Below are 20,985 nucleotides of genomic sequence, written 5' to 3'. Positions count from 1 at the left end.
GGCAACTTGTGTTCACATACTTAGAGACCTTTGTGTCAGAGGCTGTTGTAGGGCTTATTATTATTATTATTATTATTATTATTATTATTTTTTAGACGGAGTTTTGCTCTTGTTCCTCAGGCTGGAGTGCAATGGCGCGATCTCGGCTCACCGCAACCTCCGCCTCCTGGGTTCAAGCAATTCTCCTGCCTCAGCCTCCTGAGTAGCTGGGATTACAGGCACGTGCCACCATGCTCAGCTAATTTTTTGTATTTTTAGTAGAGACAGGGTTTCACCATGTTGACCAGGATGGTCTTGATCTCTCGACCTCGTGATCCACCCGCCTCGGCCTCCCAAAGTGCTGGGATTACAGGCTTGAGCCACCGTGCCCGGCTGGGCTTATTATATTGTTAGCAGTTAGGATCGAGAAAATCCATGTACAACTTACATTTTAAAATTATACACATAAAACTTCTGAGTCAGAGTCAGAAATGACTCTGCTACTCCAGGAATTCTTATACCTCTAAAATCAACCACCATTTGAGCAACTGAGCACTGCTGTGAGCAAAACACTGTGGGGAACCACAACATTCAGACATTGACTCTTCCACACCGAGGGCCTTAGTTAAAACAAGGCATAAATATTAAACATAAAACACCATCAATACTGTAAAATATGTGACAGAAGCTATGTGAATAAAGCAGCTAGTAAATAGTCTAAGGACATAGAGGAGATGATGACCATTCTAGGGGTGGTCTAGCTAGAGACCTAGATTATATCTTCTCATGGGACCTCGTATAGCCTCATGTAGTTTATGTAGCCTCAAGGGACTTTAGCTTTAAAATTCTTTTTTTTTTTCTTTATTCTTTCTTTCCTGTGAGTTGGATTAACATAACCAATTGTGGGGGAAGAGAATTGAATATATTTAATATGGCATTCCATACCAGCTGGCTTTCATAGTCTCAATTGCTTTTAAGAAAAGTTTCTCAGACAAGTAAAGAACTTCCTGCCCAACTGTATGAATGCCATCTGGCCTGATGTGGAAGCTTGGTGGTCTAAGTCCATTCATAAAAAAAAGTACCATTTACCACAGCTATTCTGGAAGAGCCTGAAGGTGGGAGGAGCTGCAGTATTTCTCATCAGAAATGTTAAGTGAAAAAAGGGATCAGAGATGAACCAAATAAGCAATGTCTCTGGAGAACCAAAACTTACAGATTTCAAAGTGTTATGGTGAAATAATACTAATAGTTGGGTAGAACATGAACTGTGAAGTAAAATTGGTGGGAGGGAATCAGAAAAAAAACACCTAAGAATGCTGTTTGGAGACTATTTGTGACACCAGGACATAAATCAAAATTTGCCAGAGTTTAAATGTTCATTCAGCATATTAGCCCGGGTTCATGCCTGTAATTCCAGCACTTTGGGAAGCTGTGGCAGGAGGATCATTTCAGCCCAGGAGTTCAATACCAGCCTGAGCAAGATGGTGAGATTCCATCTCTACGCAAAATTTAAAAAAAGGTCAGTTGGGTTTGGCTGCTCATGTCTGTAGTCCCAGCAACTCAGAGGACTGAGATAAAAGGATCCCTTGTTTGACCCCAGGAGTTCAAGGTAGCAGTAAGCTAAGATTGTACCACTGCACTCCAGCCTGGACAACAAAGCAGAATATTATACCTTAAAACAAGAAAATAATTACTATAAAGACCACCTCATCACGTGAAACCGTGGAACCATGTCATTGTACAGTTAAATTGCACAGAATTCAATTTACACGGAATGCAAAAAGTGCAAACAAAAAAACTGTGAAGAGTTCAGACACCAAAACATAAAAGTAGTATTAGGTGGTGAACTAAAGATAAAGATAATTTTCTTTCCCTCTGTACTTCCTAAATTTTTGTAATTTTGTTATATTAATAATTTTTAAAATAGTACTTTTATTAAACAAATAATCATGGCTTTATGGTGTACTTAAAGACATAATACATATTATTTCTACTCTCAAGGAACTCTAAAACTAGTAAGAGAGTAAGGCACATAATATCTAACAAACAGTGTGAAATAAAGTAAAAAAAGCCATCAGAAGTCAGATGAAAAGTAGTCATGTAAGACTATTGTGATCATGAAGGCTTGCTGAAGGCAGGAGAGTTTGAACTGGTCATTGAAGGATAAGATTTTAATAAATACTGTTGAGTATGAAATGACATTCTTTGTGGAGAAAATGCACAAAGAGGGAAGGTGGAAAAAAATACATAGCTGTATTTGTGGAACAGCAAAGAGATTCACATTGCTCAATGAACAAAGTATTTTTTTAAAAAAGGTGACTCAATTGAAAGTGAGGTGGAGACCAGATTTTGGATTTCTTGCCTGTCAGACTAAAAGCTGGACTTGGTCATTGCATCATAAGAGCTAATATGTGTATACTACAAGCTGCAAAGTGTTTTCATATACTTTAGGTATGGTCTTCACAATAATGTTCTGAAGAAGAGATTATCACTCCATATACATATAACAAAAACTAAGTTTGGAGAAGTTAAATGACTCTCCAAAATCAAAGAGCAGGTTTCTTCTCCTTCTCTCCTTACTGTGCTTCCTAGTTATTCATTCACACCAACAGTGTATTGCATTTATCATAATGCAGTATAGCTGTTTACTTTTTTGTCTAACACATCCTATTTATATGTGAAAAAGGCAGCCACCAGGAAATTCACATGACTTAAAATACTTGATTTAAGAATTTTTTCTTTTGTAGTCAGCCAAGTGTGATGGCTAGAAAATGGCCTTAGAATAAAGCCTTGTACTAATTCTAGTTCCACTATCAGCTGTTTAACATTATCAAATAGTTTACCTTTTCTGAGCTTAAGTCTCCTTATTTTCAGTAATACTAACAGAGTTGTTCAGAGTAGCAAATTGGATAAATGTAAAAAATGTTCAGCCTAGGACCTGATTCATAATAAGCATTAAGTTAATAGACATTTTATGTTGTTGTAGAAGATATTATTAATATAATAACTTTGAATTATTAACAAAATCCCTTTCTTTTTCTTTTTCCTAACTTAGTTTAGTCAGTTCTTAATGTCCCAGATTTCATGATGGTAGATATCATCCTTATGTTTCTAGGTATGGCACTCCCTTAAGCATTTCTTATAGGTCCAGTCTAGTGGTGATGAATTCCCTGTTTTTGCTTGTCTGGGAAAGATTATTTTTTCATTTGTTTGTAAAGGATAACTTTGCTAGGTATAGGACTCTTGGTTAGCAGTTTTTTCTTTCAGCACTTTGAATATATCATCCCTTTCCTGGTCTGTAAGAGTTCTGATGAGAAATCCACTATTATTCTGATGGGAGTTCTCTTATACATGACTAGGATGCTTTTCTCTTGCTGTTTTTAGAATTCTTTCGCTTTGACTTTTGATAGTTTGACTATAATCTGTTTTGGAGAAGATCTTTTTGGGAATTTGGGGTATCTGGGGATTTTTGAGCTTCCTGTATCTGGATATGTAAATCTTTGCTCAGGAAGTCTTTAAAATAAATTTTAAAGAAATCTGTTATTTCTTGGCCAGGCATAGTGGCTCATGCCTGTAATTTCAGCACTTTTGGAGGCCAAGGCAGGGGGATCAGTTGAGGCCAGGAGTTTGAGATCAGGCTGGCCACCATGGTGAAACCCCAACTCTACTGAAAATGCAAAAATTAGCTGGGTGTGGTGGTGCATGCCTGTAATCCCAGCTACCTAGGAGGCTGAGGTACGAGAATCATTTGAACTTGGGAGGCAGAAGTTGCAGTGAGCTGAGATTGGGCCATTGCACTCTAGCCTGAGTAATAGAGCAAGAGTCTACCTGAAAAAAAAAAAAAAAGAAATCTATTATTTATTTATAAATTTATTTATATGAACTTTTATAGAAATCTATTAACATTTTATAAAAATTTTTATATTTATATTTATAGAAATCTATTTCTAAATTGATTTAAAATTTTTAAAAAATAGACTTAAAAGAAATCTATTATTTATTTAAATAAATTATCTATGCCTATGTCACTCTCTTTACTTTCTGAAACACCCAAAATTTGAACATTTGGTAAGTTTATGATGCCACATAGGCCTCTTTCATTCATTAAAAAAAAATATTCTTTTCCTTTTTTTGTTCTGCTTAGGTTATTTCAAAAGACCTGTCTTCAAGTTCTGAAATTCTTTCTTCTGTTTGATCTAGTCTATTGTTGAAGCTCTCCATTGTATATTTTATTTCAAATCATTGAATTCTTCAGCTTTAGAATATCTATTTGGTTAATTTTTTTTATGATATCTACCTCTTTGGTGAATTTCTTATTGGTGTCCTGAATTGTTTTTCTGATTTCTTTATATTGTTTGTCTGTGTTCTTTTGTATCTCACTGAGCTAGTTTAATATCATTATTTGGAATTCTTTTTTAGGCACTTCATTTTTTTTTTCAGTTGAAATCTATTGCTGGAGAATTATTGTGTTCCTTTGGAGGTGCTATATTTCCTTTTTTAAATGTTCCTTTTAATGTTTAATGTTTTTTAAATGTGTCTTTATATTATTTGCACATCTAGTATAACAGTTGTTTCTTCCAGTTTTTGGATTGCCTTTCATAGACAAAGACTTTTTCTTGTAGATGTATCTATGGTGTTAATTGGGTAGGACACTTTAGTTTTGATTCTGGGTATGTGCAGTAGGGTAGTTGCATGATTTCTTTGGCTATAAGTAGTCAGTGGTGTCTGTGATTTCCTCAGTGGCTTAGGCTGAAGTTGTTAGTGGAGACTATGGTGAGACTTTGCTTAGGATGGGGAGGCCAAGTGGTCCAGACCTTGGGCCCCTGAAGTGGCAGTGGTGGGCTAAGCATGCCTGTCCTCGGGTCCTCCTGGTGGCATACATGGGCACTGGTATTAGTGGGTCCAGGAAGACCAATTCTTGGGCCTCCAGACTACCTGATGGCAGTGACAGCAGTGGGCTGGGTAGTCGGGCAGGCCTCAGGTTGCTGGGCAGTGTGTATAGTATGCATGATGGCAATAGCAGTAGTAAGATAGTCTCAGGCTCTCAGAAGGCATGAGCTGGTGTCAGTGATGGCTGCTATGGCTGGGCGGAGCAGTCCTCAGGCCCCTGGTGACATGTGTCTATGATACCAGTGGTGGTGGTAGCAGGTTGGGTGGGCCTGTTCTCAGGTCTCCAAGAAGAGTGTACAGATGTCAGTGGTGCAGATGAGGTGGGGTGATTCTCAGGCTTCAGTGGTGTGCTTGGATGCTGATGTCAGGTGTTATGGGACTGTTATGGTGCACATGTGCACTTGAGGTGACTGATGGGTCGAGTGTTCCAGATTTGAGCAATGTGATTGGAAGCAAAGAGGCCACCATCTCCCTGCAGACAAATGTTCACCTTCCCACGGCCTACTCCTACAGGCCATTCTGCTGTATATAAGGGATTTGGAAGGACACAGAATAAGAGCCAGCTTAATAAGTAAAGAAGGGAAAGGGAGGTTACAATCAGGATCACTTTATTACTTTATCTGAAGTGATATAACTCTTCTGTGCTTCAGGAGTAGACAGTCCTATGTATTAATTTACTTCATTATCTTATCTTTAGCATCATTAGTGAACTAAAGTACACTGAGATAATACTACTCCTGCTAATGTTAAGAATTAACATTTACTGGCTCCTTAATATATGCTAGGCAACAACCTAGAATAAAACAGAATAGCCGGGCGCGGTGGCTCAAGCCTGTAATCCCAGCACTTTGGGAGGCCGAGGTGGGTGGATCACTAGGTCAAGAAATCGAGACCATCCCGGTCAACATAGTGAAACCCCGTCTCTACTAAAAATACAAAAAAATTAGCTGGGCATGGTGGCACGTGCCTGTAATCCCAGCTACTCAGGAGGCTGAGGCAGGAGAATTGCCTGAAACCAGGAGGCGGAGGTTGCGGTCAGCCGAGATCTCGCCATTGCACTCCAGCCTGGGTAACAAGAGCGAAACTCCGCCTCAAAAAAAAAAAAAAAAAAAAAAAAACAGAATAAGCCACTCAAGATTCAATTTATAGAAAACTTTTTCTTATTCTAAACCTTTGTGTTGCATTACTGAAGCACATTTTTACTATGCATATATGGAAATGCACTTTTTGTTATTGCACCAAGCCTATAGAGTCAACAAATGTAGACTACCTCTGCTGTGGCCTGAATGTTGCCTCCAAAACTCATATTCAAATTTAATTGCCATTGTAATAGTGTAAGTCTTTAAGAGGTGTTTAGGTCGCAGGGGCTCACCTTCATGGGTGGAATTGGTGCCATTATAAAAGGGCATGTTGGCCCTCTCTCGTCTCTCTCACTTTCTTGCTTTCCACCATGGGATGACACAGTAAGAAGCCCTGGCCAGATGGTAGAAACTTGGTATTGAACTTTTCAGCCTTCAGAATTGTAAACCAGTAAATTATGCTCATTGTAAATTACCCAGTTTCAGGCATTCTGTTCTACCAGTGCACAATGGACTAATATAACCTCTATAAAGACACCCCACTCCATATTTGGTATATATTTGTACTATAACTCAGAGAGCACTATATAGCTACAGCTACACAAAGCAAATATACTATGAATTTGAATATTTTCTTCCTACATTGACCCTTCTGCTTCTTATTCTTGCCATTATATTTTCCACCAAAGTTTTAATATCCTCAAGGTTAGGTGCTTCTCGAAAATCAGGCATGATCATTCCTTTCTGTGAGAACTCAGTCTATCAAGATACTTATCAATGTGTATTAGTTGGTTTTGGTGTGCTTTACTATTCTGATTTTAGCTTATTTATGTGTTTTTAAAAACTATTTTGACCTAAAGAATTAGGTTTAATCAGAAGTCTGGCATTTATAATGATGCCTTCAGGATATATTCAATGAATACTTGATACTTACCATGTTGATAATGATGACAGTTTGTTAAGTGATATAGGTGTCAAATAGCTGGGAAAATATGAGTTTGACTGAATAGCATAGAAAAATGCAGACACTAGTTGCAAGCTCATAGACACAGCCTAATAAATTTAAAATATCTGGTCCTTATATACATTCTTACAGTTTTAGCCAGTTTTAAGATGTATTCTCAGAAACAAAAAATCTTTTTTGCCCCCTTAGTGTATTTCCACTTCTTACCCAAAATTCCTTTAAGTATTAACTAACTAAATATAAAACATGAAATGTACAGTTTAGTGAGGGACATCAAGTAGGTGGTGTCTTGAGATTAGGAAAAAGATAAGCATACCTTCTTAACATCTCATGATATCTAGTTAGCACTGGAGCCTTGGATATTTCAGGGGATTCAAGGAAGCCCTTCAGCAACCAGCCATTGGCTCAGGAGAAGGCGCTTCTTCCAGTGTGCTACGCTAGTATGTGGAGGAGAAGATCCAATGGAAGGAGAAGGAAACTCCATCACTCTTGCTTGTGGAATACTAGGGAGGATGAAAAGGTCCTTTAATTCTGAGTTTAATCATCACTAATGATAGATTTGGCTGGGAAACATTCAAGTAAACTCCCCCCAGCTTACAGTCTTACAAATCTAGCTCCTGATCTTACACAGCTCTTTGCCTGGAAGGCTGCCCAACTGCTACCCTCAACTACAAGCCATATTTCCCCTATGTCTCCCGTAGCCCCTCTATTTGCCCTGTACGACTACTTCATCAGATTTTTAAAAGAGAATAAAATTAAATACTATGTGTTTGATAATTGATTTAATAAAATGTGTGATTCACTTATTCTTTAAGAAGGGTGCAGGTATTTTTAATACATATGGTGCTTCTAATAATGTGTATAAATATTTAGTTATTCAATCTCAGATAAGTTATGTCTTATTATGGCACTCTTGTAGTAAAAACATCAGATTCAACTCATAAGATTTTTAACTCACAACTCTTTCCAGAAGCATTCCATAATTTTTAGCACTGTCCATACTGTATACATTTACATATTGTGAGGAAGCCAAATAAACTTGTAAATCATAGCTTCAGGATGAAAATATTTAGGCATTTACATATCACAAAGCTGCAAACAGTTTAATGTAGAGATTTATACATATGCTATGTAAGTAGGATATGAGAGACAGTTGAATTAGTACATAAAGTTTTTATTTAAAGTTTTCCCCTTCCAAGCAAGCTTCATTTACACATTCTAATACTGTACAAAATTTACATTCTCTGTGACTTATTTATTCACTTTTCACTTTCTAGTAGCTTATGTCTTTCTGAAATACAGAAAGCTTCACTTATAGTTCTCATAAATGCTTTTATTTATTTTGGCAAGAAATAAAAAATAAAATGCAGAACAAGTCTAAGGAAAGCAAATGTTCTTGTATAAACTGGGACTTTTGGAAGAAACAGTGACAGTTGACAACAAAAGGTTCTGAAACAGACCTTGTTCTATTCATAATGTCAGTTGGGATTTTCCCACAGAGTACTGTACCTTTTCTTTCTATATACTCATATGTTTTCAAGGAAAAAGAAATGAAAGTTGATTGCACTGGATATACATATATTTATATATATATTTTTACAACGGATCCTTTGGATCTGAACATACAAATAAATACAAAAACAACGAAGATTGCACTTTACTGTAGAAACGGCATTGGATTCCAGTATACCCATTTATCTTGACATGCTCCATCATGAAAGCTTATCACCAAGGCATTTTTTGTCTGTGGGCGTCCCCTAATTATTGTATTGAATAACACATTTGTTGAAGGATTCAGCATCTCTGGATGGTTAAAAAAATGTGTTAGGCTTTTATTTACTCCTAAAGTTGTTGTTCAAGCTCTGAAAGGATTGAAAATAGAATTTGCATTCCTATCAGTTCTGTCCTTTTGGTTGGCCACACTGAGACTATCTCATGCTATCCTGACCTTCTGCTCCTGAATTCCTCATGGTCCTAAAAACAACTAGCAATTGCTTGCTTAACTGAGTTCAGGCATCTCTGGTGATAACAAACAAAATATGATGAATTGGGGGAATAACGATGGTAAGTCAAGTGTCTAGAGCCACCCGAAGGTGAGGAAGAGGAGAAGTATCTTGTCAGGTGCTATAATTGCCTCCTGTGGCTCTGGTTAAGTTCTGTGTTTTAGAAACAGAAAGACAACTGGCATTGTACTTAACAGAAATTATTCTTTCGTATCATCCCTGAATTCCTGAAAACAATCTCCCATTTTTTATTATGGAGTAAGTTTGGGTCAGACATATCATTTTACAGAATCTGTAAAATCGTCTATGACTGAATTAGTCAAATCCTGTCTTTTGAAGCAAATAACCTGTGTGTTGACTACTTATATACCACAAAACATGAAAAAGCACAAATGAACTCAATAGTGACATAGTGTATTTTGTTTTAATCTTTCAGAAAAAACTGAGGAACAAAAATGATAACTCTGTCTAGCCTAGAACTTATAAGGTAGAAAGCATTTATTACAAGAGCCAACATCTTTCTCTTTCCTGATCCCATGAGGAGCTATATAGGCAGAAGGTGTATGAAATGAAGTTGTATAAAAACAAAAATGCCCCTCTTTAATCTTATATGATTTTCAATAACAGTATGTTGCCAGTGGAGTCTGTGAAGTAGCCAAAGGTTAGGAATACAGAATCAAGTGGCAATTTCTGTAATGCAGTGTATTTTGGTGGCTCAAATTTGGAATCATTATTGAATACAATATCCCCGAAATGTCAACATAGATCACATGCAGGTAGACTACAATGCACAATACTGATCTCAAGTCTCTCTGGGGCCAGTCTTCTGTATTTTATCTTTTTTCCTTTTGCAAGTTAAGATTCACATGAAGAGTTTTTGTAAAGCTGGGATAAGTTAAAATCAGTCTGAAATGGAAGAGTCTGTCACCACAGGAAGTTTGGTGCGATCTGAGTTATAGACACAGTATCTGTTCAAGAACAGGTCTCTTTCTTTTGTAGTTACTTATAAATCATCAGAAACGAAGGGTGGGTTTTGGCAGTTGTACCATAAGAATGCATTGTACCTGCCATTGCTTCCTAGAATGTGATACTGTTCATTCCAGAGTTTCCTGGTGTTATTTGTTGTATGGTACACAAGAGGGCAGAATAACTGTCACACAGGCAGGGCCTGCCAATGGTTCTGCCACGTCTCCTTCGAGTTCTGTCCAGGTTCCTTTCTCTGGACAATAGCATATTGTAGATGACTTGTAGGCCCCCTGTAATGACAGAGGAGGGAGCATTTAGAGAAGGATGTCAGAGAAGTACAATGGCAGTGCTATTGATCACATTTATTAATATATTGAAAATATCTGTTCTCCATTCTTGCTAAATAATTCCAAATGAAATCAATGGATTTTAAGCTGTTCTAATCCAAGGGAAAAGCTGAGACTGACAAAATTTCAAAAAAAAATTTTTTTGTGTGACTAATCATAAAAGTCAAATATCTAGAACATCCTAGATGCTCAATAAATCCTAAATTGGCTGCGCCCAGTGGCTCACACCTGTAATTGCAGGGCTTTGGGAGCCACAGTGGGTGGATTTTGAGCCCAGAAGTTTGAGACCAGTCTGAGCAACATAGCAAGGCCTCATCTCTACACACACAAAGATAAAAACTAATTGGGCATGATAGTGCACATCTGTAGTCCCAGCTACTTGGGAGGCTAGAACAGGAGGATCATGGTTACAATGAGCTCTGATCATGCCACTGTACTCTAGCCTAGGCAACAGAGTAAGATCCTGGCTTAAATAATAATAATAATAATAATATATGCATATATATGTATGTACACTAAAAATAGAAGTTATCCAGCTTAAGTTTAAAAAAGAATGAATTTACCTTAAACATTCAAATAATTAGTAAAGTTGTATTTCTGATTGTCTCACTTCTCCGTTTTTATTTTGCTACTGTGAAGAATCAGAGCTAGGATTGAAAACCAGTTTAAAGTAAACTAGAAATGAAAGCTTGTCAACTTTTTCACACATTGACTTATTTATTTTCAACAGGCCACAGGAAAATAAAATGTCCTTAATCTTGTTTTCTTTGTCAACTTTAGGGTTTGGTGCTTGTGTAACATTTCCCTCCCCAAACCAAGGTAGATTTGTGTTTATCATAGAAAACAAACAAGAAAGCCAACCAACCTAATAATTATTTTTCTGAAAATACTCCTAATGTCTGCTTCCAAACATATATATTCTTGCAGCTAATAATTTGTACCAGCGAAGTGCATATATGAATATCTAGTTATATATGTCAATCCATATTTGCCTATATGCAACTAATAACTTTTTAAAGCTCCCAAACTTTATGTCACAATCTTGTTTGAGGTGAAAGAAATAAAATTAAATAATATTATTAAAACTGCCAAATTAATCTTATAAAACTAATACAGGCAATTAGAAAAATATGCAAATGTCCATCATTTTAAAAGTGAATATGTAATATGCTAGACCTGATGTGTTTCCTGATATGCTGTAATTTCAACTACAAAGCCACTCTCTCAGGTGTTCTTGCTAAAAAAGAAAAAAAAAGTTAACAAAAGAAAGAAAAAAGAAAAAAGCTGAATTTAATTATGCCCTTATCTCTAACTTCCAGTCTCTAGCAAATATGCAGACGGAGGACTATTTCAAATGACTCCACAAGGAAGTCATTAGCCACTTTCAGAATATAGAGTATTCTGTATAACTGACCCTCTTTTGTCAAAAAGTCAATGGCATGAAACAAAAAGAGGCAGGGTAATGTTCTAGATTGTAAGAGATATATGGGACATAATGATGAAATATAAGAAAGACTTGTTGGATCCTAATTTGGATATGTCAATTTGAAAAATATATCCTTTTTTAAGTCAGTTGCAAAAATTTGAATATAAAATGGATATAAAGGAATTATTGTTAATTTTTTGGAGTGTGAGTGTATTTATGTAAGTTAAAGATTTTTTTAAAGATAAATACTGAAGCAGTAGGATGAAATAATGTGACGTCTGGGATCTGCTTCATATTGCCTCAGCCAAAAATTTTAAAAGGGGGGATAGATGAAGTGTGGCAAAACGTTGATGGATGTTGAAGCTGAATGATGGGTTAATGAGGGCCCATTGTAATCTCAATTTTTGTGTATATTTAGAAATTTTCACGATAAAGAAGGAAAATAAGGGGAAAAGCAATGGCAAATTACACATCCTAAATAGATTTCGTGCATATTGGAGAATGAATTTCCATTTCTCATGCCTTACTGGTCAGAAACCTTTCAGTCTGTCTTACTGAACTGCAGAACATTTGTAAAATCACCTCAGTTTGACTTTAGTTGGGAAACCAAAATCACAAGATCATAATAGAGATAGGAAAGAAAGAGACCTACCACATCTTGTGATGCTGTTGGTCAGATAACAAGCCAGTTTGACAGCAACCAAGCTGATCCTATTTTACTACCTAAAGCAACTGACTGCTTGCCTGTAAGTATGATACTCTTAAAAGGTACATGTGTGGAGGGTAACACATTTGGAAAGATACAGAAAAAGTAAGAACAAACAAAATGAAGGAGGATGCAGTAAATGTGGACACATACCATACTCCAGCTGTAGCCTCCCACAAGGTAAATGCTGTCATCAAGCACTGCACAGCCAGGGCCACTTCGACCCTCCAAAATGGGAGTTTGGAGTATATTCCACTGGTCACCTTTTGGGTCATAGCATTCCACAAGCATTACATCAAGGTGGGAGAAACCTAAGCAACAGAACAAAATGAAACAACAAAATAATAAATGCTCAGGGTCCCAATTTAAGGCTAGGGCTTCTTTTAAAAAGAGGTCTCAAGCCAGAATAGATAATTTTGTTTTTTGAGGACACAAATGCATAAATTCACTGAAACTGAGAGAAACATCAGAAAGATCTAAAAAAAAAAAAAAAAAAAAAAAAAAAACCAAAGAAACTCTAGTTGTTTTAGATTACTTCAAAGCAAGAATGCCTGTGCAGATTTCATTAGTAAAAGTTGATTATATGTGGGTTGTTCTTATTAAAATGGTTTATTAAAACCTTATTTAAAAAGGTTTAAAATAATAATAGTTTAAGCAAGCATTTTACAGGGCACTTACAATATGCTAGTTTTCCTTTCTAAGGGCTTTATTTAAATGAACTTTTTAAATCCCTTCCATCATGCTATAAGATAGTCCCTGTCATTACTTTCATTTTACAGATAAGAGAACTGAGGGACAGAGAAAGTCAATTACTTGAGTAAGTCACAAGCCAGTAAGTAGATAGTTTGAGATTTGAATCCAGGAGAGGTTTCAGAACTCAGACTCTTGCAGACTAAATTGTATTGGTTTTCTCAAATGAATATTTAACTCTCAGAATGTTTTGATAGATTAAAAATATCAGTATCTTTTACCTTTTTCACAGTTTGACTATGTTTACAAACAACTCTGATGATGTAAATGTTTTCTTATATTTACCAAGAATCAAGGTTTAGAATAGGAGGCTTAGTACCTGCCACTGAAAACTTTCTCCTAATGCTTCTGATAGGATTCTCAGTGTCTGGGGCAGAACCTAGGTCACTGAGAACATTCCTGGATTCTACTGGGGCCCTGACTTCAATTTAGAAGCTGAGAAACACCTAATGGGAGCTTCATGCTCACTAAGCAGATCAAACACTTAATTTTTTTTTTTCTGTAGTTAAATGCAGGCTATGGATATTTGATGGCAGACAATCACAGTGTGTAAAAGTAACTAGCATACTGGATTCTTAAAAATAATTGAGAAGATGAATTAAAAAGTAGAGAAATTTTTGTTCTTGAAGAGGTAGACACTTCCTAGATAAAATAAATCACGTAGATGATGGAACAACAGAACAATGTACTAATTGCAACTCCAGAATGTATTCTTTTCCTTTACCATTAAGATTATGGATGATAATTTTTGAAGCACATACACTTAGAATGGTCACTTGGGCAAATTCCAGGTTCTGACTTTAGAGGCATCATTTGAAGATTTAGATGCCTTCTCTGTGCCAATGTTATACAAGTTGACTGTAATCCTCACAGAAGCCATCAAGGCAAGGATAATTATCCCTCCTTTATGGACATGAAGTTAAATGTCTTGAGTAAGACCACACAACTAGGAAGTGCATAACTAGAATTCAAACCTAGGCTTGGATGCAACGTCTTTATCCTTTCCTCACCATGATGCCTCCTGGAGCTAACCCAATTTTGATAGGTGGGCACTATTTCTCATTTCGATTGTTATTACTTGAGTCTTTCTCTCCAAACCTAAACTTAAATGTTAGAAGATCCTAGAACATTTAGACAGTATCTTGTGCAAAAGAAATGAAATCACATTTTAACATAGAAGGATACAAAGTTAATATAAAACATGTAGATGTAAAGGAATGGTGTGCAGCTTGAAATGAAAAAGCACCATTGAAAGAGATGAGAATAAAAAGGGAGGAGTCACAGTAGTAAAGAAAATCCTTGCCCACCGGGGAGAGCACTAGCAGACATGCACTAGGCTGTTGGTATTTCTGAACATGAACTTGACTGAATGAACATGAACTTGGACATAGCTACATAAAAATTACATCTGTTCAGGCTTTATTTCACTTACAGGTAAATATGTATTAGGAAAATAGAAAAAAGATCTCAGTCTAAACCATTTAAAAAGATGTATATGCTATTAAAAAATAAATGCACATATGTGCATTATCTACCAGACTTAGATAGCCTGTTTTCCAGTTAGCTTAGTTTCAGGGATCATAGACTAGCAGAGCTGGAGGAGATTTTAGAGATCAACTAGAGCAGTTTCTTCATCTTCAAATGAGGAAATTGAGGCCCAAAACAGTTCAATCATGTTCTAGATATCATAGGTCTCTCTGCTTTCCTGTCAAATTCAGTCTTAGATGAATGCACATAATGTTATATATGTGCACGTACACTACAAAAAGTTGCAGTCATGTACAGATATGGGGACAGAAAGGTGCCAAACATGTCTATAAAAATGCTATGCTTTTAAGATTTTTATTGAACAAAGCAACAGAATTTGATAGTCATAAATGGTTTGCTATTCAATTCTTTAGAAATTCTAAATACAGACACAAAATTCTGGTAAATTTTCCTTTAAAAATCATATATTAGCTTTCTGCACTTATGACTAAAGTTCTTTATGATTACTACAAAAAATTTTCTGGAAAAAATTCATTACTACAACTTTAGTGATAAGAAATAATTTATTTCAGTGAATTCATTGTTATAACAAATTATTTGTGCTCTTCAGTTATTAATGTTCCTGTTTCTTATTTTCTGTAGACATCATTATTCATTTCTTTAATATGTATGGTAACTTAAAAATAATCCTATCTGCAGAAAAGCCAAAATAAATGCTTGCTCAAGGGTACTGCTAATTTACACAGAGTAGATTGTATTAGGTCAACATGTTTTTTAGTTGGTTAACTATGATTATCTAAGGAGAAATCCTTTTAGCAAGAAACATGAGATGCAAATGTTGTGACTTAAAAAAAAAAGACCTTTCAAATGATTTCCTCCAATTGCATACAAGCGATCATTCATTACAGCCAAAGTGTGAATTGCACGTTTTGTGTTCATATCTTGTTTTCGAGCCCAGACATCCATTACTGGGTCATAGCAATATAGCCATGGGACATATTCTCCATTGTGTACACCCCCTGTGAAATAAACATAGACATATAAGTTAAGAGAGTGCTTTGAAACTGAACCTTGTAACAGAAAGTGGAGGAATTACTTGCCTGAAATGTATATTTTCCCATTGTGCACTGCTCCTGCGTGAGCTGCCAGAGGCTGTGGCAAAGAGGACACATAGCGCCATTCATTCGTTTCTAGGTTATAGCACTCCATGCTGGACAAGTAGCCAGTTTCATTCCTTCCACCAATAACATATAAATGTTTGTCCAACCGACATGCATAGAAACTGGCTCTTCTACAATGAAAACAACCCACAGTAAATTACAAAAGGAGCTGTGAAATGTTACCTTTTGAAATAAAGTAAGCACCACTCAGTTAGTCAGAGAAAGGAGGTGTGTTCTGCTTCAGAAAGGGTTGCAAATCTTGAAAAATTACACATGTATCTTATAAGTCTTAGACCTTCTACCATATAATCATATGTATTGTCCTTTCTGCATAATATTCTTGATATTAAAGTAACAGTAGAGGAGAAATTCACCAACTCTTTGTTTTAGCTCTTTTTATCTTGCTTTTTATACGCTGTTGCGTGTTCATTAATATTTGGGATATTTGGTACCTTGTAAGACAAAGTGAAAAATGAGGTAGATAATGTAACAATAATAAATTATCTTGACATTCACTTTCTTTATAGTCCTTCAAGGGTCATTGTTCCCAATTTAAAGAGAACTACATCATCAAAATTTTTCTTCAATTATCACTTTTTTTTACCCTTAGTACTACTACTGCAAATAGAATAACTTGTGAACTTCATATAATGTTCAAATTTTGCACTAATACAACCAGTTACAGGAATGTCATCTAAGTAGCTTTTAGTGTTGATTCTTAAAAGGCTGTAAGATATTTTTAATCCCTTTTTGAGAAAGGTTATTGACTATATTATCCCATTATGCCATCAAAGCAAAAGATACAAGCTGTGTTGAAAGGATTGGAGACAGAGAGACCAATCCTAAGATATGCCATAATTTAGGAGTGAGATTTGAAGATACTGAGGACCTGAATTAGAGTTTTAGTAAAAGAAATAGAAAGGAGTGATGCAAAAGATATTTTAAAGGAAGAAGATGTGAAACTTGGTAAGTGATAAAATATGAGAGCTGAGGGAGACTAACATTCAAATAGCAATCAAAAATTGAGAGTTAGGATGACTAGTTTGAAACTTTAAGCAAGACTTTGACTCTTTGCTTCTTTTTTTCACTGATGCTACTGGAATATACTTCACAAGGAAAACATGTGGTCCAATATCGAATAAGTGTAATTGTTAAGTGCCATGGCCCTCAGAAAACATAGTTTATAATTTAATGAATTTATGATCTCTATTAAAATAGACGCCAAGATTCTTGCACAATGTCGATTGCAAAACAAAGAGTGCTACAAGTTTTTATCAAGTAAACATACATTGCTTGGAGATTTTCCAGGTTGTGTTTATGAAGTGCCAAAACATTTAGGAGGTAGTATATAGTATGGTGATTAACGATTTGCTTTCTTCAGTAAGACTTCCGGGCTATATGATGTACTAGGTGTGTGGCCTTTGACATGTCAGTCAACCCCTCTCAGTCTCAGATTGCTCATCTGGAACATGGGGATGATAACGGTCTCTTTCTCAGCTATTGGCAAATGCATATAAGTGCTTTTCATAGTGTCCAGCATTTTGTTCATGTTCAGGAACTGTCAATTAATATATATCTGGATAAAGGTTTTTAAAAATTGACCATCAAGATGTTTGCATGTAAATGTTTCCTAATAATAAGTGACAACTAAATTCTTTAATATTAATTTAGATGATTTGTTACTATATAGGCATCATATTTGTTATGGATGTTAATGTATTAATTTTTGATGGTCCTGAAATTATCCTAATAGGCATCATTGATAATTTTAGAGCAATATTTTAACTATGTTTGTTTTTTTCTAGATTTTCTTGATATAGTTGAAGGAAATATGTGCCTTGGAAAATTAAAAAAGATGATGAACAACAATAATAAAAACAGTGGTAGGGAGAAAAGTAGGAAAAAATAAAGAGAAGATGAGTCAGATTTCATAAAGTAAAGATTTAACCAGGTCCATGTCTTCTGTGGGGTTCGTGAGGCTCTGAAGTTATAATCAAATGCTATAGATACATGTTTTTGCACATGTGCATTTTTTGGAGGAAGCTTTTTAATGCGATCATCAAAGGGATTTCTGATCTTTAAAAAAATCGATATTTTTTTTCTGGTATGAGAGACTAAAAATTCATCTAAATATTAAATAAGATTTCAAAGCAGTGACAAAATTAAGTGCATACAGATGAATTACTGGTTCCTTCTATTTCCTTAACCAGACTTCAGTTACATTCTCATTGAATATGATAGGTCAAAGTTACTTTGCTAGTACTTTTACCTTTTCAAGTTAAAATGTTTCATTGAAAAGACTGGCACATATCTACAAAAATCCATCCTAAAGTAAAACATATTTCTTTTTTGCACCATTGACACTAAGGTAGGTCAGTACACTTCTTCTGTATGATTCTATGGTAGGTTTAGGGGCCTCTGAAATAATGCATTTTCTTATTTCACTAATCGGCCATCTTTAAATAATTGGGATTATGTGAGTTGTAAACTGGTAATGGTGAGTTCTATGCACATTACTGTAGAAGAAAAAATGTCTATTAGTCACAACAAGTATGAAAACCTTCTATTCAACTGAGTTTAAGTTTTGAAGAATAAGAGGAAGATCTCCTTTTGGTGAACTTTTCTTGTATGAAATTCAGTTTTTTTCACTTTTTACGATCTGGTTCTTTAGTCTCTGTGACACCTGGTTAGCCTATCAGAACCTGCTCTCTTTTCCAGCCAAGGCGTTCTTCAGGCAACACTCCGTGTGTACTCCTAGCTTTATCCACACAGTGTCACTGTTAGGATCTAAATGGGAAAAAATCAGCAGGTTTCACTTCCTGACGAAAAGTGCATTTTTAGGTAGAAATTCCAATCGTAAAGATTCTTAGTCTTTGACTTATTCCCCTTGCATGCCCAAAGTGAGAGTTCCTGAAATGCATTTTAGAAACCCGATTGTTAATGGTCTGCCAGCAACTGTGAACATTTCCTCTAGGATACAATCTTACCATACCAGGTCTTTCTTGACAATGCTCCCTGCCCCTCTTTGCCATATGAAGAGCATACAAGGTTTAGGCTATTTTATTTTGGGAAGAAAGTAAGTTCAAGATTATTAAAGATTTCCTAGTGGGATTACACTGTTTTTATTTCAAATTTTTCATTTCTCCCTCCTTCAGCCTCCCCTGCCTCCACTGCCAGAAGCAGTATTCGGTATTTGTGAGATAAGTTTAAAAAAGATTAATAATAACCCATACAAATATACTTTAAAACTACTTATCTTGACAAGTTCTTTCTGGCCTTTAGAGTTGTCGGTTTATATCCTAAAGCATGAGATTGGATTGCTATACCCTTACCCAGCTTGAATTTTTGACTTTTGTCATTTGATTAAAAACAGTGGATGTGTGAAAAAGAATATTGTCTCCCGTAACACAAGATATTACTAGAAACAAAATATTTAAACTTTGAGGCATTTTTGATATAATAAGTTCTTGTCTTTTATTAACTCTGTGAAATAGAGGCTTTGTTCTTAATGTTTCCCAAACTGCTTTTTTTTTTTTTTTTTAGATTAGCTAGGGGTAAGATCTCCATAAGACTAACACTTCACACATCAATTTTTACTGAAAAAAATTGTTAAGTTACCAAAGCATTCCTATTGATCCAAGTTTTTAATTGTTCCTCTACTTACTGAAGAATCAAATTCTAAATCTGAGAAAAAAAAATTCATTGGCACTATCTTTAAATTTATATTTTCATCTATTCATTTCTGTCAGTAAATTCATAGCCAGCAGGCATGCAATTGATGAGCTGACTCAGGGTTGAGTAAACCTGAAGGCCATGTGCCCATTTCCCTACTAAACTGGAAGGGTATTCTGCACTTTTTCCCCTATTCGTTTGGAAGGGATGGCTAGGTAAGATATCCTAGGACTCAATCTGTCCAGACAGCTCTGGAAGGGTAGGTAACCCCAGAGGTGGCTTACAATGTATTTTCTTTATTCTCAATTGGTTTGGTGACTTCTCAGAATAATAATTTTTCAGCAATTTGGTAGCAGCATAATGGAACGGGGTAGGTGGGGAACTTCCGGTTTGATTCATGATCTACACAATGCAAAATTAACTAAACATTTTAAGCAACTTTTCTGATCTAAAGAGTGTCATATATATATATATATATATATATATATATATATATATTCTTTTTCCTCTTTTTTTTTTTAACTAATTAATCTACACTGGTAACTGACGGAACTTGCTATTTTGAATGGAAACTTGGCAATGACAGAAAAATTTCATTTTAAGTTATGGACTGTTGCCTGGGTCAACCAGCCCATAAGGGAGATGGAGCTGCAAGATGGACAGGGCATTTGTGAGATCTGCTTTTTCCCACTCAGCACTGTAAGGAGCTCTTTATTTGGTCTATCGAGTTGATTGTTCTAAATCTAAAAAAAACCTTCTTTTACTAGGGACCTGACATGATATACCATAATGGCTTAGAAAGAAACGTTAAACAGTCCATCCTGTCAACGGTGGCTGCCGGGCGCCGACAGACCATGGCAGGTCTTTTTATCAGGTCAATGAGCTGCTAAAAATGGTCTAAGTAGGACCCTGCCATGATAGGGCATAGTGCCTCAGAGGAAGTCATTACAGACTATCAAGTAAACAATACACATTTTCAAAAAAATTACTAATTAGGTTTTGCAGCAATACTTTCCATCCTTAGGGGCTCTACAGTGAGATAATTGACCACGACGTGAGTTATGTCTCCCAAGCCAAAGGCATGAAGGTTAATTATCGTGGTGTACAGCCCCCAGCAAAGGGGACTGTGGTGACGAGATGATGACATTTCAAACATGTATTGATAGTTGTTTTTTAAGTAAAACTTTTTGAAATAGTTTTGATTAAAGGGCAAGATGATGCAGCTGTAATAACAGCAACCAGGAAATAACCTCCAAAAGAGAGAAACGGTGTGCTGGAGAAAGACACCAGGAAGATTCATTAAATTTGTCAAGCTATTAATTGACTTAGAATTATTTCTTTAGGTACCTTTGAACTAGACATTCCTAAAAGTGTCTGTTGTTCTTAATGTATCATGCCTTATCATTTTCACTGTATAGCCTTTAGTATTCTAAGGGAGTTTTTATATGTTTACCTGTATATAGAGTAGAAAGTTAGATACTGAGTTTCTTAGAGCATAGATTCATGCTGTCTTGCTGCAGTAAGTACATTTTTGAATAAATGGTATTGTATGAAA

General features: G+C 35.7%; 1 protein-coding gene and 1 pseudogene across 2 annotated transcripts in view; one reads left to right on the top strand and one right to left on the bottom strand.

Moving 5' to 3' along the window:
* The window catches only part of LOC141580801 (WW domain-binding protein 11 pseudogene), a 252,146-nt pseudogene that overhangs the window by 175,009 nt on the left and 56,152 nt on the right, over positions 1–20,985 (top strand).
* Positions 8,066–20,985, bottom strand: part of KLHL14 (kelch like family member 14) — a 94,907-nt gene continuing 81,987 nt past the window's right edge. Inside the window, exons 5-8 of one of the 2 annotated variants that reach the window (XM_039463861.2) lie at positions 15,699–15,889; positions 15,459–15,617; positions 12,514–12,671; positions 8,066–10,171 (exon numbers count right to left, since the gene is read on the bottom strand). In XM_039463861.2, coding sequence (XP_039319795.2) covers positions 10,031–10,171; positions 12,514–12,671; positions 15,459–15,617; positions 15,699–15,889 — 649 coding nt within the window. In that variant the 3' untranslated portion in view covers positions 8,066–10,030. Of the gene's footprint in view, positions 12,672–15,458; positions 15,618–15,698; positions 15,890–20,985 lie in introns of both variants that reach the window. The other variant, XM_074383639.1, reaches the window with a different exon arrangement.

The sequence above is a fragment of the Saimiri boliviensis genome, chromosome 13 (genome assembly GCF_048565385.1).
Source record: "Saimiri boliviensis isolate mSaiBol1 chromosome 13, mSaiBol1.pri, whole genome shotgun sequence".
In the NCBI taxonomy this organism is placed as follows: Eukaryota; Metazoa; Chordata; class Mammalia; order Primates; family Cebidae; genus Saimiri; species Saimiri boliviensis.
The sequence above is the reverse complement of the archived record's forward strand: the minus strand, read 5'-3'. Positions and strand labels throughout refer to the sequence as shown.